Source organism: Oryctolagus cuniculus, chromosome 14 (genome assembly GCF_964237555.1).
Source record: "Oryctolagus cuniculus chromosome 14, mOryCun1.1, whole genome shotgun sequence".
Classification (NCBI taxonomy): Eukaryota; Metazoa; Chordata; class Mammalia; order Lagomorpha; family Leporidae; genus Oryctolagus; species Oryctolagus cuniculus.
Window position 1 is genome coordinate 3,492,532 of NC_091445.1, and position 25,299 is coordinate 3,517,830.

Genomic DNA, 25,299 nt, shown 5'->3' on the forward strand with positions numbered 1-25,299 from the left:
ACCGTGGATCCCAGGGCTGGCTTCTGGCCTAGTCCCAGCTCTAGGAGTTCCCTGGTCCAGCCCCAGCTCCAGGAGCCCCCTGGTCCAGCCCCAGCTCCAGGAGCCCCCTGGTCCAGCCCCAGCTCCAGGAGCTCCCTGGTCCAGCCCCAGCTCCAGGAGCCCCCTGGTCCAGCCCCAGCTCCAGGAGCCCCCTGGTCCAGCCCCAGCTCCAGGAGCTCCCTGGTCCAGCCCCAGCTCCAGGAGCCCCCTGGTCCAGCCCCAGCTCCAGGAGCCCCCTGGTCCAGCCCCAGCTCCAGGAGCTCCCTGGTCCAGCCCCAGCTCCTGTGCCCCCTGGTCCAGCCCCAGCTCCAGGAGCCCCCTGGTCCAGCCCCAGCTCCTGTGCCCCCTGGTCCAGCCCCAGCTCCAGGAGCCCCCTGGTCCAGCCCCAGCTCCTGTGCTCCTTTGCGGTGGACATGTGTGCCTCTGCACATGAGCACAACCTGCGGCTTGCCTCCCACCGCCCTGGGAGGGAGCGACACTGTTGCTGTCTCCTCATGTTGGCGATGTGGGTGCTGAGGCTGGGGGACACAGCTGGTGAGTGGCGGAGCCGGCATTTAACCCTGGGCCCGCCTCCCTTGTCTGAGCCCAGGAGCTTACCCGTTCTGCCATCCTGCCTCTCGTTTAAACTCTTATTATTCAGCTCTTTATTCCTATTGAATCTTTTCAGTTTGTCTCCTTTTGTTCTATTCTTTAGACCCGTTTCCTTTTTCCAAACTTCTTGTTGAACTAACCTTAATTTCCTTTGCCTTTCAAGTCAGCGTTTGATAAATCTCCTAAGATCTGCCCATATTATTTCAGCAAGCTTTCCCTCAGGAGATTGTTGACGAGGAAAAAATTACCATGCGCAATCATTTAGGAGCATGACATCTTTCCAACGATGGGAATAACCTTCTCCTCCAGTTTGTAATATATGTTCAGTGATTTTGTGTCATAGATTTTGGGAAAGAATTGCACAGAGCTTGATTTATAGTGTGGTATACGCCATTAGTGGTCAACAAATATAATCACACACTTCAAAAATCTCTAAGAAAGCATTTAGGAATATTATTAGCTTAAAAATTCAGAATAGCTGAGTTAAACTATGTGTCCAAAACTTATAACTGACTCAGCCAACAGGTACTTTCCCCGCTGTGTAGTTTTTATTTTTTATTTTATATCTGCCGGTGTGGCTGTATTGGAAAGACAGTGGGAGAGTTGTTTTAGGAAGTGCTTTGTGATATTTTATGCATGTAAGCCTTCTTCAGCCTTGAAGGAATTGCAACTGTTTCTAAAAGCATCTCATTGTGTCTCTGTTAGAGTATGGACTTTTTAAACTACAGAACAATGAAACACTGGTTGTCTAGCCAAGCTTGTTTATGGAGGTGATTTTAACGTGAAGGAACATCAAGTGTTTAGATGCATCTGCTAGCCTGTATGAGTTTATTATGGGATTGCAGAGTGGAATTACCAAGTTACCCCGATCTGTCATCCATTCTTACTTACACCCATTTGGATTATATGGGTGCAAATAATCAATAGCGTGCAGATGGCTGCACTCAACCGTGGAGGGATGACATCCAAGGATGCAATGGGCAGGAGGGTGTTGGGAGCAAGGGAGCCTTCTACTTTTACCTCCTGTGTTTCCGTATTGTTTAATTATTCTCAGCAAGCACAAGCCACTTTAGCAAACAAGCAAAAACAACCAATCGATAGGAACAGCATCAACTATGATAAATGTTGCCTGCATTGCAGTTCCACAGCCTCCGAGATTAGAACCTCAGGAACCGAATTCTGCCACTAGCACAACCATCGCCGTTTACTGGAGCAGGAACAAGGAGGACACCATCGACTCCTTCCAGGTGTACTGCATGGAGGGGCCGCAGGATGACCAAGACATCAACGGTAGGATTGCGAGCACAGAGCTGTGTGCACACGCTGCTGCTTCTTACTGTGACATTCTCAATAGATGTATAGTATGACTACAAAGCATGGTAGCCACTTACAAAACGGCAGAACCAACAACAAGAACTCAGCAAGCAGAGAGAAATCATAACCTAGAACCAAAATTTGAAAATCAAGATCAAGGGGAAAAATGGATAAATAACAAAATAATGGTCCACAGGAATATTGTAATTGAGATTCAGATTTGACTTTCAGCTCTCAGGAGAATAAGAGCAACTACGCGATTCTCGTTTTCGGAAAGGAGGACACAACGGAGGTTCAGGAACAATGAAGTGTTTGTGCTGAGGTCTGATCGAGGTGTCCACCACTTGTTGCAAATGTAGCGTTGGGTGCCATGTGTTGCCAGAAGTGTCCACTTGAGGCACAGCAGTCATACAGAGTGAGCAGAGAGACTTCATGGGCACACTACAAGGGAATAGCAGGCAGGCCAGCCAGCAGCTGTCTGCTGCCATAGGGATGCCAATCCAAGAGCCACACTTCTCTGTTAGGGTGAGTTTTCTTCCCATGAACCAACAGGTTTATCCTGTTGATTTGCATTTCTGGGTGGAGCTGGGGAGTCTGCACTGCTTTGGGACTTTTCCGAAGCCTTGGAGCTTCTCTCCACACACGATTGACAGTTCCTCAGATTTACCTTTGTTAAGAGCCACAGACAAACCTTAAAGGGGAATTTGGTGTCATGATTCTCAAGACATGGGCTAGGTATGGTGTAGTTTTGGGCTGTCCCAGGACAGCAGGGGAACAGCTTGGCAGGTATGAGCTGCAGGTCTGACGGAGGGGCCTCTGCGGGGAGCGGTTTGCCCTCTGGCGAGGCCTGTGGCGTTCGTGTTGCTGCCTTGCACAGAGCTGGCTCAGTTTCACTCCTGTTTCTTTTTAAAGGGTTATTCATTTTTCGAGAGGCAGAGTTAGAGAGGAAGAGACAGAAAGATCTGTCTGCTGGTTCACCCCCCAGGTGGGCACAACGGAAGGGGTTGTGACAGGCTGAAGCCAGGAGCTTCTTCCAGGTCTCCCACGTGGGTGCAGGCGCCCGAGCGCTTGGGCCATCTTCACTGCCTTCCCAGGCCACAGCAGGGAGCTGGATCACAGCTGGGATGTGAACTGGCCCCCGTACGGGATGCCGGCACCACAGGCCTACTATGCCATGGTTGTTGGCCCCTCACTCCTATTTTTGAGGATCTTTTCCCAAATCTGTATCGCAGCACCAGGAAACAAGTATTGTATCCCCATTTGCAAATGAGGGAACTGGGGTGAGGTCAAGTCACTCGTTCAAGGGATTAAAACGTAGATCTTGTTTTGGTGTTTGCCCCTGTGTCCAGTTACCCACGTGTCGTCTCCTACACCACCTTTGTCATGGCTCTCCAAGACCCATCGCCCGGGACACTGTTGTGTGTGCTTTACTCCCACCCCACCCCAGACACTTGCTCAGTGCCCAGCACGGTGCTGAAGACAGCTGGCCAGGCTGACTGCCCTGCAGCGCGGACCTGTGCCTGCCACGCCTTCAGGTGTGGGCCGCAGGAGGGAGCCCACAGGAAAGTGAAAACGCCAGCCAGTTCCTGGGCCACAGGGAAGCGTTTCCCGTGTCTGGGTCCCTCTGACCATCTCCAGGTGGAACTGTCTGCCCAGAGGGTGTAGCTCTCCGGGAAAGGCAGAGGCACCTGGACGGCCCTGCCAGACTGGGGGCTCCTGTTGCTGTGGAGGCAGCATCTGCTCCTACCTGGAGGAGCCTTGCCGATGGAACCTTCAGGAGCACAGAGCAGCGCAACCTCCAGTTCACTGAAGGAAAGAGAATCGTCTGTGTTTTTAATAAGACTTATCTATTTATTCTGGAGGGCAGAGTTATAGAGAGAGGTATTCCATCTGCTGGTTCACTCCCTAAGTGGCCCCAATGGCCAGGGCTGGGCCAGAAGCCATGAGCCTAGAATTCCACCCAGGTCATCCACCTGGGTAGCAGGGGCCTAAGCACTGGGGCCATCTTCTGCTTTCCCAGGCTCATTAATAGGGAGCTGGATCAGAAGAGGAGCAGCCAGGACTCGAAGTGGCACTGTTACAGAATGCTGGCATCACAGGTGGTAGCTTAACCTGCTGTGCCACAGCGCCAGCCACGAAAACCAGCTTTTTAAAGGAGAGGACATTTTTAGTAAGGCTCGTCAGCCTGTCCTGAGGGTCAGGTGTCCAGATGGGCACTGAGTAGATTTTGCTATGAAAATATTGACAGTACAGTAATTTAGGAAATTTTGGAAGGAAAATGACCCAATTGGGCAAAAATGCTTTACAGAATAGTGTGTGGTCTATCAGATTGACTCACATATTTCTGTACATTGTGGATATCTCTAGTTGGAAGAGTTCTGGCATTCATGAGAAGGAACCAGGATTTGAAATTTGGAGAGTGTTACTGTATCTAAAATAGTTCAGTCATCTGTGACGATGCTTTGATGCAACATCGTAAGTCCAGAAACTAGGAGGTTGCACTGTTTTATGATGTTCTCTTCTGAAATGTTGGCACTGGCTCCTAGAAAAGTTCTTGCTAATGTGTTACTGACACGTAAGCTAACATACGTTGTATGCAATTTTAATATTTGCTGTTGTAATAAGTCACTTTAATTATGGCGCAGGAAGCTCAGAAACTTTCTAATGTGCTATTATCTTCTGATAAGTGTCCTCAAGTAACACTGTGTCATTCTAAATGTTTCTTTTCCGAATGCTGCTGTTTCCTTATATATGCCACAGACCTAGTTATTCCACAATATCTGTATGAATGTGAGTCTGGGTTTTCTGCTGGAAAAAATCACAGATTACTTTTACAATAACTATAACTTTCTGTTGACTTTGGAAGGTGCCTTAGAGTTTATGATTGTGTTTTACGCTAGAGTTGGTGGAGGAATACAGATTGACGGTGAAAGAAAGCTGCTGCATTTTTGAAGACTTGGAGCCTGACCGGTGCTATCAAGTGTGGGTGATGGCTGTGAACTTCACGGGCTGCAGCCTGCCCAGCGAAAGGGCGATTTTCAGAACAGGTAAGGGGATGCCGAGGGGGTGGCGGGAGGCGCTACTCAGTTCATCAGAGAAGCCCAGGACAGCCGGGAAGTAGTCACTTGGTGCCTGCCGGGCCCTGGGTGCTGTGCCAGGTGCTGAGTACACAGCAGTGAGTGAGGCTGGGTCCTGTTCTGGAGACGCTAGTGGTCAGGTGGTCCTAGAAGATATCTGACAAGGGCTGTGGGCCATGGTGAGCCCACTGCAGTGCAGGTGCCCGGGGCAGCCAGCAGGGGCAGGATCGTGACCGGCCGCTGGGGCGGTGGCATGCGGGGAAGGCTTTAAAGGCTGGCTGGGAATGATGGTATTCCCGCAGCATGGTGGCCTGAGACAGGGCAGGGGTGGAGAGCAGTGGGGATGTGCAGCGAGAAGGCTCAGCACCCAGAAGCTGTGTGGGGCTGGTGCCGGGAGCCCCGTCCTCAGGGGTGGTGTTGGGCTGGGACTGCTCACTCATGATGGAGTCTTCCCAGAGGCTGCAGCAGGAAGTGCGGCGTCAACACGCCTGCATGGCTGCAAGGGAACTGCATGGGGTCACGGGAGGCACAGCTTCCGCCACCGCTGTGCAAGGAATTCCCAGCAAGCCGCTGCTGCGGGCAAGGTCGTGACTGTTTGGTGTAAAGGAGGTGGGCGTGTCCTCGCACACCTCTGATGAAGCCGGGTAGGGTTTGGAGGAAGCTGCTATTCCAGGCCGTTTGGGGGTGGGTAGGAGCTGTGAGTTGGACGGCAGGAGAGCGGGGAGACTGACTTTTCACTGCATACATCTTTGCTCCATTTGGGCTTTCAATCCAAAATGAATTTTTTTTAATTTAAAAAAATAAAGAAAAAGTCCCGGCCAAGCGTTCTTCCAGCGAGCAGGGCAGCAGAGCTGGCTCCGCCCACAACTGACAGGGCTTCCTCTCTGCAGCGCCCTCCACCCCGGTGCTGCGCGCGGAGGACTGCACAGTGTGCTGGAGCACGGCCACCATCCGCTGGCGACCCACCAGCCCGGAGGCCGCGGACACCTACACTCTGGAGTACTGCCGGCAGCACTGTGCCGAGGGCGAGGGCCTCAGGTAAGGGCCGCGCCCCAGCCGGGGGGCTCCATGAGCAGAGCATCCTAACGTCGCCGCGGGCTCATCATCAGTGAGCCCCGCGTTTGTAATAAAGCACCTGCTACGGTGCAGAATCCTAACTCCCTGGAGAGAAAAATGTTTGCAGATTTTTTTTTTTTTTTTTGACAAGCAGAGTGGATAGTGAGAGAGAGAGACAGAGAGAAAGGTCTTCCTTTTGCCGTTGGTTCACCCTCCAATGGCCGCCGCGGCCAGCGCGCTGCGGCCGGTGCACTGCGCTGATCCGATGGCAGGAGCCAGGTGCTTCTCCTGGTCTCCCATGGGGTGCAGGGCCCAAGCACTTGGGCCATCCTCCACTGCACTCCCTGGCCACAGCAGAGAGCTGGCCTGGAAGAGGGGCAACCGGGACAGAATCCAGAGCCCCGACCGGGACTAGAACCTGGTGTGCCGGCACCGCAAGGCGGAGGATTAGCCTAGTGAGCCGCGGCGCTGGCCTGTTTGCAGATTTTAACAGGACAGAACATTCTTTGAGGCATATGTAACCTGAGTCATTAGACAGGTTTATGCGTGCGTATGCCCTTTCTACTGGCAGTTGCAGCATACTTGCATCCCCCAGCTCAGGGCGCGCGTTGAGGTAAATCTGAACGTCTCCAAGAGCTGATTCCGTATGTGGGATCTCAGAGGCATGCCTGCCCCTCCCACAGCACACGGGATCAAAGGAAAAAGAAATGGGAAGCTCTCTCTCCCCCCAGAAAGGTGAGCCTTTGAGTAAAGGACTATGTGTCCGCTCGGCACCTGTAGCTCTGAACTCCCTACCGCAGGGACCCGGCTGCCCAGGAACTTGGCTCGCCCGGATGGATGTGCAGATTATCACTGTTAATATTCACACTTTGATAAGAGACATTGTCTCAGTTTTTCTTTTCCATCCATGTTTACTGCGGTAGACTGTTTGGTAGGATGTGGAAATTAGGAATAATGGTATGAACTTGGTTTTGTAACAGGGTTGAAGCTCTGGGTTATCTGCATGATCCGTCAGCAGCTGTGTATTCAGCTGTGGTGTGAGCTTTCCTGAGACTGAGGAGTAGTCACAGATTCCTCCAGGTTGAATCATGCCCGGCGGAGCTGGGGTGGGCGGGGGTGCACGGGCGGGACGTGGGCATCTCAGCCGAAGCAAGAACATGGCAAACGCACAGGAAACAGCACCTCTGCTCCCGGGCCGGCTGCTGGGAGTCAGCAGAGAGCTGAGCGCGGCCTGGGCCAGGGCAGAGAAGGACATGACCCGTGTGTGCCGGTCGGTGTTTCAGGGCCTCAAGCATCACTCTCTCACCCTCAACAGAGCTCCGGGAGAATGGACCTGGAGAAGCTGCTCGGCTAGGGAGGGGCGATCAGGAACCCAATCCTGCTTTCCCCAGATTTCAGGGTCCAAGCTGCTGTCCTGTTTCCTGTCTCAGGAGGGTCCTGCACCTTCCCTGGGCCAAGCCCCTGATGCTGTGAGACCACCATGAGTCCCCAGCTGACATTTGCAAAAGTTGTAGCATCACAGTAGACACTGATACCAGCAGAAATTGGCAAACCCGAGACCTGGTAGCCGTCTCACTAAGGGGCTCTGATGTCACCTCGAACGTCCCCGAGGGAGAAGGGAAAGGGGGCAAGGCAGAGTGCTGTCCGTTGGGCGCCTTCTGTGTGCCGGAAACTGTGTGCACGCTCCTTTAACCTCCTCGGCAGTCCTGAAGGTAAGGTCAGGTCCCTGAAATCAGGCTCAAGAAGTTAAATGATTTGGCCAGTGAAGCACACAGTGCAGGGCGCACTGGGGTCAGCATGCAAGCCTGCATCTGTCCCATTCTTTGTCCTCGTTGAAAGACGTGTTCTGTTACACGGACTGAGCTAGCAAACCACACCAGCCTGACAGCAGGGCGTCACTGCGCATCTGTGGTGAGAACACAGGAAGCGTGAGAGAATGTGCTACCTCCCAGCCACCTTTCTTTTGGTGCCTTTCCTGTCCCTGATGATCCTGCGGCACTGAGAACCACGTGGTAAAACAAGAGGTCCATTTCAAGTCCCTCTAATCAGAGCCAAAGAAACCAGTGACAGCTCCACTTGCAGGGGTAAAAACTGGCCATCCTCCGATCCCCTTAAAACCCAAGCAGAGCTTATTAAAACAGAAGGCGTGTCCTTAGTTTACTGTATTTGGGACTTTGCCGAAGAGGTGGTTTCTGTTTTTCTTGTTGAAGCAGAGCACTGAGGGGCTGGGTCAGTAGCTCGCGGTGGGTTCAGAGCATGCCACAGGGCCCTTGTAGTTGAGCGGGGATAGTCCAAGAACTTGGACGGGGGAGGGGAATTCCACACTGTGCTGTGCTGGGCGTGGGGCCGCTTTCCGTCTGGGGCCCCAGGAGGTACAACGCTGGGCCCCTCCACGGCCCAGGGCTGACTCCAGCCTTTGGATCTCTGCTGAGTCTGTCAGTGGATACGTTTCGGAAGCGAGCAGAATTTTCTTGGGCACAAATCACAGCTGCCTTTGTAAGTCTGTTGCTGACCCGCCACCATCCCTCATCAGTCCACGCCTGTCTTGCACCCCACGCTGGCATCAGCAGACTGAACTGAGTCACCGGCGAGCCTCACGCAGGCCCACACAGGGCGTGTGTGTCTCTGGCTCCCCCGTCGAAGACTTCTGCTACTCAAAGTGGCCGTGTGTCTTCCGACAACCCACCCTAGAACCTTCCTCTGGGAACGACGCTGGAGAATGCCGCAGAACACGCTCTAACTGCAGTCTCAGAGCTGGCCAAGGAGGGCCGGTCAGTAGATCTCACGAGTAAGGCGCTCACAGTTTGGTCCTGTCCAGTCTTCGCAGGCGAGCAGTTCCTGTCTCTCCTCACTGTGTGGGAAGCGCCCCCTTCCTTTGGGTTCGGCACAGCCCTGTCTTGGGGAGGAACAGCAAGCCCAGGGCGGTGTGATCCCACTCAGAGGTTGGCCCCATGAAGGGCTTATTAGGTAAAGCTGAGCCTCATTGCCTGGGACAGTGCTTGGCCATTTGTAGCGAGGACTGTGTTACCTGCTTTGGTAAATAGCAGCAGCAAACACAAATACTGACCAATAAGAAAAGGCCAGACTTGAAGATACTCTCTTATTTAAAATGAAAAAATAAATTGTGCCAACTGAAGAGAGAAGAGTGACGTACCATTAGTAATGATTGGCTCAGGCCAGGCTTGAATACCCGGCCATGGATGGGTCCATCTCATCTGTGGGTAGGTAGCCTACACACGTAGGGAACTGTGATCACCTATTGTTGTCCCCTGAGTATGTAACCCATGTGTGGGTTCTGGGTCCCACAGACAAACTATAGAAGACCAGATCCAGAGACTGATCCAGCGTCACTTAGGGGGAGGAAGGAGGATTAAAGATGACTCTTTTTTTTTTTTTTTTTTTTTAATGAGCTAGGTAAAGACAAGGAGTCTCTCAGCATAGATGCCTGATAATGAGCCATTGAATGAACAAGTGAATCGGGTTAGCCAGTCTCCTTCGACTCAGACAGTGCTGGAATCTTCAGGGAGGGAGCAAGAACTGAGTGAGAGTTAACCCCTCTTTCCCAGCCCCTAGTCCTTGCAAAACAGGGCAGCCTTGAGAGCTCGGGTCTGATGTAGGAAGACAAGTTGAGAGGGAATGAAATGACACACAGAGAGGAGTTGCATTAAATCGGTCTCTCGTGCACACACAGGCACACGCGTGCACACGGAGGAGGGCACTGTCCTAGACATTCGTTTGTTCTCCCAGTGCCGTGCCTCCAGATACTCAATTTAAGACCCAAGGTGGCAGCGGGTGCTCGTGGTGGGTGTCTGAATGGAGCGAGCCTGCCTTGCCCCCGACTTTGCTGACGCAGTGTCTGAAATAGCTGAGCCACTGCTGTTCCCGGATCCTCAGACACATTTGCATATTTTCGTGTGTGGGTGCGAGGTGGTCCCAGGAGCTGGCCCCTTATGGGCTTGGGGGTGGGCGGGAGTGACAGTCCCAGGCCTGTGCGCGGGGGCTTCGGGGAGCTCCTACTCACCCTCTTCCTGTTTTCCTCTGCGTGCTCTCCCCAGATTGGGTGGGCTCGGAACACTTGCAGAAATGTTCCAGGGCTCTGCTGCTTCCTCAGCGCTGCCTGTCTCCTGTGAGGAGAGAAGTCAGCAGCAGCGTGGGTGGACGAGGGAAAGCTGAGAAGCACAACGCAGGCTTCGCTGTGTGGGCCGAGCACCAAATGACGAATCTGCGAGACTCCGGGTGCCGCAGGCGACTGGGAGCGCACTTGCTGTGCTCCTCGGCCCTGGCAGGGTCCCGGGGCTGGCGGACCCTCGCGGGGCCACCCCTCGGGGGCAGCACCCCCAGGGAGCACGGGTGCTCACGGTCCCCTGCTGCCAGTTTTGGGGCCAGTGCGGTTGAGCGGGAGGGGAGCTGCTGTAAGGAGTGGGTGTTTGGCTGGGGAGCGGTGTGGGTGTGGGCGAGCTTCCCAGGGAGCTTCCTGCGTGACCTGAGCAGCAGGGAGCCCAGCGTTTCTTTCTTTTTGGGAAACTCTTACCGAGCTTGCAGATGGGTAGTTGATAAGCAAGGTCAACAACACTTGGGTTGGCCCATGGGTGAGGGAGGCCACCATTCCTGCTCCACCCCTCCCTCATAGGGTGGCAGGATGGCCTCCATGAGCCAAATTTCACTGAGCCATTAGGAGCTAATTACCAGTGTTCATGTAGTGTTGTTCTCTTGATCCAAGTTCTAAATATACCCCTGCGGGAAGCCTTTGAAAGACTAAGTTATGTGAAGGTGCTTTTTTAATTTTTCTTGGCATTCAGACTTTTTCTTTTTTTTAAAAAAAAGATTTATTTTATTTATTTGAAAGACAGAGTTACAGAGAGAGGTAGAGACAGAGAGAGAGGTCTTCCAACCGATGGTTCACTCCCCAAATGGCCACAATGGGCCAAGCTGCGCCGATCCGAAGCCAGGAGTCAGGAGCTTCCTCTAGGTCTCCCACGCGGGTGCAGGAGACTAAGGACTGGGGCCATCTTCTACTGCTTTCCCAGGCCACAGCATAGAGCCGGATCGGAAGAGCAGCAGCTGGGACTAGAACCGGCATCCACAAGGGATGCCAGCGCCTCAGGCCAGGGCTTTAACCCTCTGTGCCACAGCGCTGCCCCCCCCCCCAACTTTTTCTAAATTAAATCTTTCTTTTCAATCAAATCAAGTTAGACTTTGATCAATTACAGTCCCATCCATCTCCTGGTTGTCCACTAAAACCTGAGCCCGTGGAAATCACTGCTCCGTCACTTCTAACTCATGTTCTAGTTTCCAATTGGATTCAAGGCGGTCGTGGTAAAGGAATCAGATGTAACCCGAACCACCAAGCTGCCCCTGGTGGGACGAGCGCCAGGTCACCAGGAGCAAGGAGCCCGGGAGAAAGCACTGGGGGAGATCCGTGCCCCATGGAACAGGAGGTGCAAATCTCAACTTGCTGGCAGTCAAGTGAGAACAGGAGCGAGGTGGAGAGGGAGAGGGAGAAAGCGATCGCCTAAGGCGTCCCTTTTTAAAAGGAAGCACAGCATTTCACTAATAGAGACAATTCTGTGTCTTGACATTCAGCTCTCAGATGAATTTTTCATGGAGATCTTTATGTAAGGGCTTCTGAAGACGATGGCCGTGATGGTCTTGAAGAGCAAAAGATGCAGAGACGTTCCTGTGTAACCTTTTTTTTTTTAAAGATTTGTTTATTTATTTGAAAATCAGGCTTAGAGGGAGAAAGAGAGGGAGAGCTTCTGTCTGCTGGTTCACTCCCTGGATGGCCGCAGCAGCTGGTGCTGATGCAGGCCGAGGCCGGGAGTTTCATCAGGTCCTACGTGGGCGGCAGGGACCCAGGTATGTGGATTATCTTCCGTTGCCTTCCCAGACACATGAGCAGGGAGCTGGATCGGAAGTGGAGCAGCTGGGACTCCAGCCGGCCACCTTTGGGGCTGCTAGTGTCGCAGGTGGTGACTTTGCCCACTAGGCTCCAGCACTGGCCCTGTGTAATCTTTTTTTAACCAGGATCTTAAAGGCATAACATGGAATCCCTGTGCTGGTGGATCTAGGAGCCCCATGTTTGGCCATGGAATGGTGACAGGGACTTAGTGATATCGGAGGCAAGTGACTGTTAGCAGGCTCTCGATTCTCTATCTGAAACAGTACGTTCCAGGTTTGGGGAGGCGGGGGCGGGGGTGGTAACTGGGAAACACAGAAGCCCAGAGTCTCTGCCTGGAAGCTTGGGCCCCTGTTGATTTTCTGAGGGATTCTGACTCCTGGGGAGCCTCAGGCCCTGGCCATTGGCTTCAGCTGAGTTATTTCCTACACTGTTATGAGGTGGTAGTAATGTTTGCTTCACACAGAGTCTCCTAATGTCTCCAGTTAACAAAAGTAGTCCTGTTTGAAATTTCTATTTGGGATTTTTTTTTTCTTAAAAAAGGGAAATCAGTATGTAGAGAATTCTCCTCTTAACCCTGCTGTAACCACAAATGCTCGTCTTAAACCACAGTTCCACGCTCCTGGTTGGTGAAGGCGGTCCCAGTGGCTATAGACCTCGGGGGCTGTGGGTGGGCCGCCCTCGCCTCAGCCTCTGTCCCCCGCGTCTGCTTGCCGCGCCGTCTCCCCTGCACCTGGTCGCGTTTCCTAACCTGAGTGTTAGGTTAACAGCTGGGGGCTGCTTGCTGTGCAGTGTTTGGAGCCCCAGGTCCCTGGGAACAGCAGATCTGGAAGACCACCCGTGTGCAGGCAGGGTTGGGAGCGCAGGCCTTCCCGGCTCCCCGGGGCCCTCCTCATGGCTCCCACGCAGCGTGTTGACTGGCAAAGTGTTGGTGCTGCCAGTGCAAATGCCAGGAGGCGCCAACTGTGCTTTTCAAAAGCGGTTGATTCTTGGCCGTCTGTCATGCACTGCGCTGCGCTCAGGGGCTGCTTCTGGGAGTCGCGATGGGGATTCTTCCAGGTTGCTTCTCCTGGGAGAAGCGTGCTCAGATCCAGGTGCCAGGCAGGCAGAGAGCAGCCACGGCCGCCAGCCCCTCGGGCACACACGCTCTCCTTCTTTCCTACCGGGTCCAGTGGTTGAGTTGTCCACCTCCTGAAAAGCTACTTAACCAGAATCAGACCAACGCACCAACACATCAAACCAAACACCGAACTCCTCGGTGCCTAACCTGAGCCCAGCAAGGGAGGTGTTTAGTGCTTTCTGGATAGGTCCCGCGGAAGATTCCTACCACACTTGTCAGCTCTCCTCCCTGGAGGAGTCACAGCTACCTGACTCACGTCTGTCCTCTTGGAGGGTTCTGTGCACACACAAGGGTCTGTGGTGTGTTAACAAGGGCTGGCATACGTCCTGTGTTCCTACCACCTTGCTTCCCTGGGGTGAGCCTTGCGTCAACATATAGGGAACTGCCTATGAAAGAACAGTTCCATTGTATTCTGTCTGGAGAACAGAACTCGACTTACCCGATCATTTGTTTCCGTTCCCTTGCTATGGCAAGCAGTGCACACACAAACGTGTCTGCAGCATAAACTCCTCGAGGTAGAAAGGCTGGCTCAGAGACGCGCATGATTGGAACCAGGACAGATGTCGCCAAGCTGTCTCCACGGTGGCTGCTGATGGCGGAGGCCTGGCTGTTCCTCCCCTTGTCTCTGTGCGGTGTGACGAGTACTTTACGTCGTGACATCGGGATGGGTCCAAGCGGGAACTTCAGTATGTTGCGCACCGCTCTTCCTGGGCTCAACACTTCTGCACCTCTTCCTGTGTTTCACAGCCGTATTCTTCCCTTCCTGTCAGCGGTTCCTTTTCCCGAGTTTCTTCACCTCTCTCTCTCTCTCTCTCTCGCTCTCTCTTCAGAAAGTTGGGTTTCATGTGAGATGTAAGTTGAACGTCTTTTTTTTTTTTTTTTTGCTACGCATACTTCTTAATTTAGTTCTTAGTTTAGTTGAATTTGTCAATCTCTTTTAAAAATAGCTTTTAGTTTTTGTATAATATTTTAAACTACACCCCTCTCTATCTCTCTGTGGATACATATAAATTATACGTACACATACAGGATCTCCCATTTTTTGTAGTCAATAAATTTCATTTTTTTGCACTGGACACCTTATCTAGAATGTGTTCACAGGAGATGTGAGAAGGGAGTGTGCCTTCATCTTGTGCGGCTTTCCCACAAGAAAGCCCATTTCCCTTTCGGGTCTGGGATGAACCTGATAGCGCCCAGAGTACAGAGGTGGTGTGTTTGGCTATATTCCTGCCCTCATAACCTGGCCCTTCATCCATCTAGGACAAACCACACTTTTCCCACGCCGATGGCACTTTCCGCAGATTTCCTTGTGTTTTCTGGATAACCCGTCATATCATCTGCAAATGGTAATCATTTTACCTCCTAGTTCTTTTGGCCTCACGTCTCTCTGCCTTGGTGGGCATGCTGTCAGTGCTTCCCCTCCCCTCATCTGCCCCTGGTGATTCTTTACTCCGTGACATCCCTGTCAGTCCCTGGGAATGCCCTTGCCCGACTGTCCACGGGTGGCAGGCCTTGCAGCCATTGCCCACAGCACTGAAGGAGGGCGGGCCGGGCAGGAAGGCCGCCGTCCTGCTGGGCAGCCGTCAGCTTCCCAGGGCTCCTGCCGCTGCCTCAGAAACGGCAGGGTGACCACAGCCCCTCAGCCGCAGGGCAGCCCTCAGGCCTCGGAGGGGACGGGTGGGGGGCCCCCACAGTCCTTTCCCTCCACATGGCCACGATGGAGCGCCTCCTATGTCTCTGTCCTCCAGCAGGGCAGGGGCAGTCCCTTTGTGCCCAGAGCCAGCTGCAAGGGCCAGGCCCCAGCGCAATCGGCACGCCTGTTCTAGGTGCTGGTTCTCACTCTGGAAACATCCTCCTAGAGCCACTCCTGCCCACCACAGATGGCACATTTGGGGAGAATCCCACACGCACATCCCAAAGTGAGGCCACTGGGGCTGTGCCTTTGGAGGTTCAGTGTTGGCTCTGGACTCCTGATCATGAGCTCACGAGTCATTATTTACTGGTCTCAAATCTCTGCTTAGCCGAGCACCAAGCAACCTGCTGTGGTTCTGCCCTGGAAGGGTGTCCAGGTTCTTGACGCGTTCGTGTTGAGGGGAGCCAGCGGGTGTGGGTCATTGTAAGCAAAAGGCCCCTCAGGAGGGGAGAGTGGGCAGGCTGGAGAGGCAGCCTCTGGGTGGAGCCTGAAGTCTCTATTTCTGTCCGTCTTGTAACGATGAGCGGGACTCTGCGTGAGACATGGAGGAGGGTTCTGGGAATAAGGCAAGGTTTCCTGGAATTGGGGAGCCCCCGTGTTCTTTCCTAATGAGGTCATGGTCATGGGTCTGTCATGGTGACCTTAGAGGTGGGTTCCAACCACACCCTCAATGCCAACGATAGCATAGTGAGCCTGGCGTGACTGAGGTGATGAGATGGCCGACAACAGGCCTGCGTTTCCTGGGACGCTGGCTGGCCATGAAGCTTCTGAGTTGTTACGATAAGGAGCGTCCATGAGTCTTTGCGGGACACCGGGGCCCTGCTCCTCTGTGGCTGCCTGCCTGTTCAGTTTCATTTGCTATCTGGTCTCTGACCTGCCTCTGGTGTTTTGTGAACTTGAGTTCTGCAAACAGTGCTAAGCTCATTGTCATTCATGTGGGCCCAAGGGCAGTTATAACAAGTTGTGTTTTGAAATTTAAATAATCAGAACCTATGGAAAGGTGCTACTCTTTGGATCTCAAACTCCAAGCTTTTCAAAGTTCTCATTTGGCTTAAAAGCAGTCAGCTGACCGGGAGACTCGAGTCAGGGTCATGGTCATGGGGCAGAGCCTTCGCATCTGACCTTTCGGCTTTGTGCTGGTGCTCTAGTGCAAGATGGCAGACTGTCGAGAATGAAGCACCTCGTGTTTCGTGTTCTTTGTTTTCAGACCCGGTGCTTTGACTCGACAGATTCAGTGAGGGCACTGCATTTTGTCAAATTTGCCCGACCTGTTCCATGGAAAAGCAGAAGTGAGATCCAATCCCGTGTTCTGACTTCAGTGCCAGTGAGCCTTCATTCTCCCAAGTGTAAAGATGCATTCATTTATTTAGAAGACAGAGAGAAAGAGCAAGAGACAGAGGGATGTCTTCCATCTACTGGGTCACTCTCCAAATGGCCGCAATGGCCAGAGCTGAGCCAGGCCAAAGACAGGAGCCCAGAACTGCCTCAGAATCTGCTGCGTGGGGGGGAGGGGCCCAGGGAGTTGGGCCACCTTCTGCTGCTTTCCCAGGCACGTTAGCAGGGAGCTGGGACAGAAGTGGAACAGCTGGGACAGGAACAGGTGCTCTTATGGGATGCCGGTGTTGCAGGTGGTAGCTTAACCAAATGTTCCACAATGCAGCCCCAAACCTTGATTCTCTAAATGACACATAGCGTGCAGTTGTATAGGATTACATATGGCAAATACATGACTTTCTCAGTGACAAAACCCGAGAACAGACACCTAAGACATGATGTCGTTGGTATTTAACCGCTGCATGGCCAGGAAGGGAAGCCAGCAGGTTCTCCTCAGGCTGCAGGAGAAGAAGCAGAGGCAGGACCCAGGCACATGCTCAATGTGTTTGTTTAATGAGCAAATCAGATCTCAAGTTCAGTCCAGGTTGAGTGTGCTCAGTGAGACTACTTTAATCACTAATCATAATTAATGTGTATTTAAAGCATTTCTCCAGTGACCAGCTCAGGTAGGATAAGCAGTACGTCCACCCAGAACAGTGTTCTAGATTGAGCCAGGAGCCACGTTCTGCACCAGAAGACGTGATCTGACAGTCGTTCACTGCAGTGTAATTAGTTATCCGTGGGCGTGTGGCTCAGCTTCATGGACGCGTTCTCATAGCCGTAGACATAGAGGTCTCCTGAGGCCTGCTCCGGTGATGGCGATGAGATGATAGCGACCCACAGCGCTCAGGGAGGGGCGGGTGGGGCGCACTGACCTTCACCAGGTGCAGGTGCTGAGTAGCAGAGCGCAGATGGAGCCCAGCCACTCTCCTCCCACACTTGTGAGGAACACACTGCTTTTTGCACTTCATTAGTCTGTACAGATGGTTTTCTGGTTTGTCAAGAAATTTTTCATTTATTTTGGAGGGACACATACACACACTGAAATGGAGGGAGCGCCTATCTGCTGGTTCACTCCCCAGATGCCCCCAGTAGCCGGGACAGGAGCCTGCCTCAGGATGCTCAATCCAGGTTTCCCACGTGGGGGCGGGAACCCAGCCGTCCTCACTGCCTCCCGGGTCTGCATTACAGGTATCTGACATTAGCACCCGGAGACAAGACTTGAACCTCGGCATGCGGGATATAGACCTCCTAACCGATGTCCTAACCGCTCAGCAAAACATCCACTCCCAGGTTCTCTTTCTCAGAAGTTTTAAATTAGGTTGTTACTCCATTTCACTTCTTTTTTTCCGGTTCCCGCTGTGATTCTCTAAGACAAGTATTGAAAAATGAAATAAATCAACAAGAGAAATCACCTGAAAAAAATCATCCAAGGATAAAAAATGAGCTTCTTAGAGTCTACTGCTTTTGTGGTGTTCTCATTAAAACAAACAGAAACAGAAGCAGAAACGAGTACAAAGCCCTGCCCGTCTGAGAACGGGCGTGAACGCCGGGGTCACGTTCCAGGTTTTGCTCACCATCACGCAGTACATACGAGCCAGCATCAGGCTCTGCCCGTCCCACACTGCCCGGGGACTCCCTCTCCGGCCTCCCGGAGGCGCTGCAAACATGGCTTCAAAGCACAGCCGTGTGCGTTGGGTCTGCGCTCAAGGTTGTGATCCCAAGCAGGTGAAAGGGAACCGAGAGGAAGCCACAAACGACGGCTGCTCATCAGCAGCGTCTGCGCCGCTGTCAAACCCAGCAGATGGATGTGAAGGGCTGGGCTGCTACCCTGTGACTTGTCCAGCCCCCTGCCAACTAGATACCCCTGCCAGCACTCTGCTTTGCATTCAAATGGGGCATAAGGGGGTAGCGGCTTGGAGGGGTTCTTCTTTTTTTGCAGGTACATTCTCTCTTACTGCCAGGAGTAGGTTTGTGTTAAAGATATCATCTCCCTTGAAGATCTTCCGTTTCTATCAGCACTGGTGGCTTGGGCATGATGGCCACATTAAGCATCGGTCACTGAGATTTCTCACAGTTTGGATCTGTTAATGAGATAATTCGGGTCATTTGTGTTGTAAGTTGGTGCAATGTCGTCTTCACCCAGAAGTGCCCTCTCAGCCAAAAATTGGTAGAGAAGTCCGTCTACTCTTGGAGATTGATTAGCTATGTGATTAGGCTGTTTTCTGAATTTGTTCATTTTATTTTATTTGAGAGGTGGAGTTATGGAGAGAAATGGAGAGAAAGGTCTTCTATCCGCTGGTTCACTCCCCAAATGGCCACAACGGCCTAACTTGGGCAGATCCAAAGCCAGGAGCCAGGAACTTCTTCCAGGTCTCCCACATGGGTGCTGGGGCCCAACCACTTGGGCCATCTTCTACTGCTTTCCCAGGCCATAGCAGAGAGCTGGATGGGAAGAAGAGCAACCAGGACTAGAACTGGTGCCTTTATGGGATGCTGGCCCTGTAGGTGGAGGCTTAGCCCACTATGCCACAGTGCCAGCCCCCTGAATTTGTTTTCTTTAAAGAGAGTGTCCTACTCACACACACATCCCACTTCCACCAAAGAGCATTCTGGAAGGCACATACTGGACAAAAGTTGGCCAAGATAGAAATGGTTTGATGGCAACATCTTAGTAGACAGTTGCCATTCGTCAGGATCTGGCTTGCTAACTCCAGTGGTCATAAAAAGGGAAGAAAATATGTTGTTAATAAAAGATGTGCATTCAATACAGTGTTGAGATATGAGTCACTTAGCACGTGGTATTGTGTTTAAAATTAATGTTCCCTTTGCATTCAGATCTTTCTCTGGGATTAAAGGACTCCAGCTGAGAGTTAACCTCCAGCCCAATGACAGCTACTTTTTCTACGTGAGAGCCAGCAATGCATTTGGGACGAGTGAGCAGAGTGAAGCCGCCCTCATCTCCACCAGAGGTACTTTCTCTGTTGTGCACAGCGCGCCACACCCGAGCGTTTCCATTCCTGCCCCCGCTGGCCCCCCAACACACGGCCAGAGAAGGTATCCAGGGCACAAATCCATAAGGACCCACCTGCTGCCAGGGCTGGGCTAGGTTTTGGTCATGAGTGCTGAGATTGGTCGAAGGTCAGATGTTTCTTTTCTATATTTATTTAGAGGCTGTCAACCTTGGCTGCCCGTCAGCTAAGCAGTCAGTCAGGGTGCCAAGAAATGCACATGGCCTGGTCTCACTTCTAGAGGTCCTGATTTGGTTACTCTGGAGACGGGCTTGGACATATGCAATTCTAGACGTTTCCCCAGATGATTCTGGTGGGACTCACAGGGTGCTGTCTTTTGTGGGGTATGTTGTGGGGTGTGTGTGTGTGTGTGTGTGTGTGTGTAAGATAAGGAGAAAGATTCCATCTCATGGTTTACTTCCCAAATAGTCCCAGTAGCCAGGGTTGGGCCTGGCTGAAGCCAGGAGCCAGGGACTCTTTCCAGGTCTCCCACGTGGCAGGAACTCAAGTACTGGGTCATCATCCACTGCTCCCCAGGCACGTTAACAGGGAGTTGGATCGGAAGCGAACAATCCAAGACTTAACCCAGCACTCTGATAGGGATACGGGCATCCCAAGCACGGGCCACAATGCCTACCCTGGGGTGTTCGGCTCTGTTACCCTGTGAACTGATTTCCAGTCTCGTTCTGCTTATTCTAGTTTGTGCCAGTTAATACTGGCTGAATGAATGATGACTAACTGAAGGAAGCAATGAAAATATCTAGGGGGAAGTGGCCAGGTGATGCCAACGAGAACTGTTTGGCAGTCCTCAGTTGTTGTGAAAGGGTTTTATTTTCCTCTCCCAGACCCAGATGGCACAGGGTTGGTGGGGGAGCACATTCGCTGGTTTGCTTAGCCGGCAAGAACTTGGCGTGTGCCTTGTTGGTGGTGTGGTGAGGGGTGACCTGTAGTTGATGAAGAGATGATGTGAGGTGTGAGGGCTGCCTGCCCAGAAATGTCTTCCCCCAGTCCCCAAACAGTGCCTGCACTGCCCATAATTAGACCTCTCATTTAAAAAAATGACTTGTTTTTTATTTTATTTGAAAGAGTTACAGAAGAGGAGAAACAGAGCAAGATCTTCCATCTGCCTATTCACTGCCCAAATGGCCAAAATGGCCAGAGCTGGGCCAGGCCAAAGCCAGGAGCTTCTTCCAGTTCTCGCGTATGGGTGCAGGCCCAAGGACTTGGCCTGTTCTGCTGCTTTCCCAGGCGCATTAGAAGGGAGCTCGATTGCAAGTGGAGCAGCCGGGACTTGAACTGGCACCCAAATGGGATGCCGTCATCACAGGTGGAGGCTTAATCTGCTGTGCCACAGTGCTGGCTCCTAGACCCTGTTCTTCAGATGATGGCAGCAAGCCCCTATCCCCCGACTTCAGTGTGCACCCAGGTCCTTGAAGGAGCCTATTCAAATGCAGGTTCTGACTCAAGAGGTCTGGGGTGGGGCCCATGACTCTGCACTTCCACCTGGTTTCCGGATGAGGTAGATGCTGTGGCCCAGGACAGGACACACCTGTGAGGCTGCCCCTGCAGCTCCAGGTAGAGGTCACCAGCCCCCGGCATGCACAGATGCCCTCTCCTTAGTGTAGTATGTAGCTGTGAGTCTGAAACACCAAGTTTTGATGTCCAGTCTGAAATGTGGGGCTCGGGGCAGCACACGATGCTTGGCCAGTGTGGTAACGGTGTTTTCTCACCCGCAACAGGAACCAGATTTCTCTTGTTGAGAGACACAGCTCATCCTGCTCTGCAGATTTCCGCAGACGGGACAGTGATCAGCTTTGCAGAGAGGAGACGGCTGACAGAGTAAGTAGGAGGTGGCAGCCCCAGCTTGGGGCTGCGTCAGCAGGAGAGGCTGAGAGCGTGGGGCCTCCCCGGGCCTCCCCTGGGCCTGTCCGTGGCTTCATGGACGTGCCGGGATGTGGCCTCGGCCGTAACTGTGTGCCCGTGCCTGCCCGTGGAGCTCAGCTGTGCTCGTCCCTGGGGAAGAGGCCGCGTAGGCCGCGACTGGCAGCAAGTGTCAGTGTTTGTATTGGAGTACAAGCACAGATGGTTGTGTTTCACTCATTGTCTGTTTGAGGTATTTATTATCTCTGGTTCAGTAATAAAATACCCGGCAATTCTTCTATGGTTTTTAATAGCATCCAGTCCCCCGAGTTTCTATGGAGGCCACAAATCCTGCCCCACCGCGGCTCACACAAAAGGGAGCACAGAAGAGGAGAAGCAGAGCTGGGCCAGGGTGGGGAGGCTGCCCTGCTCCTTCTCGTGGCCTCTCTGCTTTTCTTTGAGGGTCAGACCAGCAAATGGCAGGAAGCACGGGACACTGTGTCCAACACCAGAGAAACACCCTGGCTGTGGGCACCGTGAGGCCTGCCGTTTGCACAGGCTCTCATCCAGGCAGCCGGCAGGTGCACTGCTTTCCCATCCGGCTGCTGTTTGCCCAGCCATGGCCCAGCTCAGCAGGGATTTGCCGTGGGCCCTGGTGCCCCCTCATGTCACCTGTGCAAAGGCACTGACTTGTGGAGCTTTTTGTCAGCCTCCCAGTCACGAGCAGTCCTTGGGCAGCAGCCTTGTCTCATGCCTCTGACTTGTGCAGAATCTTGCATGGGCCTGGAACACGGTAGGTGCTAAAAATAGACAAACGGGTGAATTCAGAAAGGGGAAAAAAGACCTGAGAGATAGATTGGGCTTTTCTGTCTTGTTTGAGTTTCTTGAAAAAAATCAAAAAGCAGAGAAATAGACTGGAGTTTGGTAGGAGTTCGGAGAGGATAACGGTTGATAGCCGCATTGTATTTTCTAGAACTTTACTTATGGTGAAGCTGAAATTAGCCCTAAATATCAAGGGCTTGCCAGGAGCCGCCTCCCGGAAATGAGGCTGCCGGGCAGGTGCAGGAGATGGCGGGGGGGCGGCTTCTGGGAGCGATGCCTCCCTGCAGCTCTAGCCACTTCCAGGCAGCATCCAGCAAACGAGGGCCCAGCAACCGGGGCGAGCGCTTTGGTTCACGGCACGGGGCCTCTTGCCCAGGCAGCCCAGGCAGCAGCCGAGCTCTGACAAACACAGCTGAACGCACTGGTGTCTGCTCCTCGGTGGGCCTGGGGCTCTTTCCTGCGTCGCGAGGCCTCTCTGCATTAACCCTGGCTGCGGTTCCCCTCCGTCGCGGCTCCGCAGCCCCTGAAGGGGTGCCCCGTGCAGCCCATGTGTGTTGCCTGTGACACGGCTGTGTCAGGTACGTGTGGGGAATCGGGGCACTTCTGAGGTGGTCTGGTCCGAGTTAGAGGCTCCGTGAACAGTGTCCTTAGTCAAAACCCGGCAGTTTCTAAGGACACAATCCTGCCAGTACTACGTGAGCGTCAGTGCTCGTAGGGGAACGGCTGGTGATACCGCACTAAGCACCATCCATCATTTCTGCCCACAGAATCCCATCCGTGCTGGGTGAGGAGCTGCCTGCCTGCGGCCAGCATTACTGGGAAGCCACCGTCACAGACTGCCCAGCGTACCGGCTCGGCATCTGTGCCGGCTCGGCTGTGCGGGCCGGGACCCTGGGGCAGGGAGACACCTCGTGGTACATGCACTGCTCAGAGCCGCAGAGGTAAGCAGGGCCGGCCCCTCCCGCCTGCCTCCAGCATCTGCAGGGGAGGTCTGCACAGGGGTCTTGGAGGAGGTGTGGTCTCCCACGTCCCCTTGCAGGCTGCACACCCACTCAGGAAGCAAGAAGCAAGCGTCCGGGGACTGGTGGTCACTCTGGTTGCTAAGGACGCTGATCTTAGGGGAGTGGCTCAGGTCTGCGGCCAGAGGACTTTTCCTAGGGAGCTCCATTGCTAGAAGGAAGAACCAAGCCAGAGCCTGGCCAGGCCGGTTTCCCTGGCCTGTGGGGCCTCTGCGGTCCCTGGCAAGCAGAGTGTCACCTGCATCTCCTCAGTGAGCCCGTGACCAAGGGCCAGGCAGGCCAGGGGCTGTGGGGCCGCCCACGGCCAGTTTCCCTTCTGAGATTTATCTTCTGTGGCCCTAGGGAGTCTCCGCCTTAGTCCCTGGGTAAGTCATTGGCAGTTTGACTGTGTCCTGTCTCATCAAGTGCATGTCCCAGAGGACAAGGTCAGTGCCCTTTAACCTTTCACAGCCCCAGAGCGTCCTCAAAGTGCGGGGTGCACAGCCCCGCCCAGTGAGTCCTCACTGGACCAGCTGGAGGTGAACTCAGAAGTCAAAGGCAACCCTGGGCTGCCCACAGCAGAAAGCGCCAGCAAGAAAGCAGTGAGGCTTGGGCAGGTGCGGCGTGCGCAGAGGATGAAATTGGCAATAATAATGAAGTCTTTCTTAAACTTTGTTAAGACCCTTATGTAAGGTGCCTATAATTTTTTTAAACTGTAAAATTAATACGTTGTATAGAAGGCAAGCCTACGGGACTTTTTAGAACCCATGGCAGCCTCAAAGGAGTTTTATTCAAAAGAGTGACACGCCGTGAATGCGGTAGTTAAAACCTGTGGGCAGCGGGGAGAGATTAGCATGTGGGGAGAAAACACAAGGGAGGCGTTTGCTGGTTATTCTGGGACTGCCTCCCAACGTGGAAGGAGCAGTTATTAAAAATGGTCTTCGGCTGGGGCGAGCTGTGCAGGGATCTGATGTCAGTAATTAGCACAGCGTTATCGCAGCTCAGTGTCGCGCGTTTCGGTTAACAGCAGGAGATGCGGTTGTTTGCGGGGCCTTTTCCGTATCCTGCTCTCACGGCCCTTCGGTGGTTTTCATTGCCTGTTGTTTGCTTTCAGATACACGTTTTTCTGCAGCGGTGTTGTGAGCGACGTTCACGTAACCGAGCACCCAGCCAGAGTGGGTATTCTGCTGGACTACAGCAGCCAGAGACTCGTGTTCGTCAACGCGGCCAGCGGCCAGGTGCTCTTCATGGCGAGGCACAGCTTCACCGAGGGGGTCCACCCTGCCTTCGCCCTGGAGAAGCCTGGCCAGTGCACCTTGCACCTGGGGGTAGAGCCCCCGGATTCTGTAAGGCACAAGTGACCCTCGGCTCTCCCACTGGGCAGTCATTCAGATTCCGGGCGTGGGGAGCTGCGCTGTTCTTTCCCCGACATGGTTCACGGTGCCCCACACATTGCACTCACAGCAGCTACGTGCACCGTCATCAGCACGTGAACAAACCAACATGAAAACCCCGACCTGGTAGAGCAGTGTGTGAGTGAGGGGACAAGAGCCCCCACACCCTTTGGCTTCTGTGTGCTGGGATTCCTTTTGCAATTAAAGGGACTCACACTTGACTGGGGAGCCAGCATAGATGGAATTCCACCTGGACTTCTGGTGAAAGAGATCCTGGGACAGACAGGTTGGGGGAGGGAAGGCTGAGCTGCTGGCAACGCGGCTCCTGACAGCGAGCCGCGTGCTCCCTCCCCGAGAAGGGAGTCACCCCCGCACTGAAGGGGCATGAATCGGAGTTGTCAGAGAAGTGTCTTAACCCATCGAAATGTATGATGCGTACTGTCGAATAATAATAATGTGTACTGTCGAACGTGCGTCTCTTTTCCCTGAAATTGTAAATGTAGAGAAGTGCTAGATATTAGGAGTCTCCACTTTGTTAAATAAATGGTTAGTCTCTGTTTCAAAAACATGGGCTATGTGGACTTCTTGCATGTAACTTAGCAGGTGGGCTTCTCTGGTCCAGGAGAGTGAACACTCACCACACGTCATGGATTGGGCTCCTGTTGAATTTCATGTGAGAATTGTACATGTTCATATTTTAAAATCTAAGCACTTTCAGCCTCTAGTTACAGTCATGTGCCAGAAGCTGGGAATATATTTTTACTTAAAAAAAAAGTGGTTGGTCATTTTTAGATATTATCCTGAAATCTCTCAAAATTTTCCTAAACTGTGTATGCAGAGTAGAGATATCTAGAAGGCATACTGAGATGATTGCTCCTTTCTGTAATGTAAGTGCTTTGATCATATTTATATTTTCAAGAGCTATTGTAGTTTCAAGGGTCTTTTGAACTGAGAAATGACATCCTATATTTTGGACAGATTCTAAAATGTGCTGTCTAATAGTGAGAAAATCAAACTGGATCCGTGCATGCGTGGAGCGGTCCTGGGAGCCTGC

At 52.9% G+C, this 25,299-nt stretch overlaps 1 protein-coding gene across 2 annotated transcripts in view; it reads left to right on the plus strand.

Moving 5' to 3' along the window:
- The window catches only part of CMYA5 (cardiomyopathy associated 5), an 80,530-nt gene extending 55,719 nt beyond the window's left edge, over positions 1-24,811 (plus strand). The window contains exons 7-14 of one of the 2 annotated variants that reach the window (XM_070056329.1): positions 1,771-1,920; positions 4,845-4,991; positions 5,912-6,059; positions 18,999-19,132; positions 20,911-21,010; positions 22,621-22,794; positions 23,966-24,254; positions 24,291-24,507. In XM_070056329.1, coding sequence (XP_069912430.1) covers positions 1,771-1,920; positions 4,845-4,991; positions 5,912-6,059; positions 18,999-19,132; positions 20,911-21,010; positions 22,621-22,794; positions 23,966-24,212 — 1,100 coding nt within the window. In that variant the 3' untranslated portion in view covers positions 24,213-24,254; positions 24,291-24,507. Of the gene's footprint in view, positions 1-1,770; positions 1,921-4,844; positions 4,992-5,911; positions 6,060-18,998; positions 19,133-20,910; positions 21,011-22,620; positions 22,795-23,965 lie in introns of both variants that reach the window. The other variant, XM_070056327.1, reaches the window with a different exon arrangement.
- The last annotated feature ends 488 nt before the right edge of the window (positions 24,812-25,299 follow it).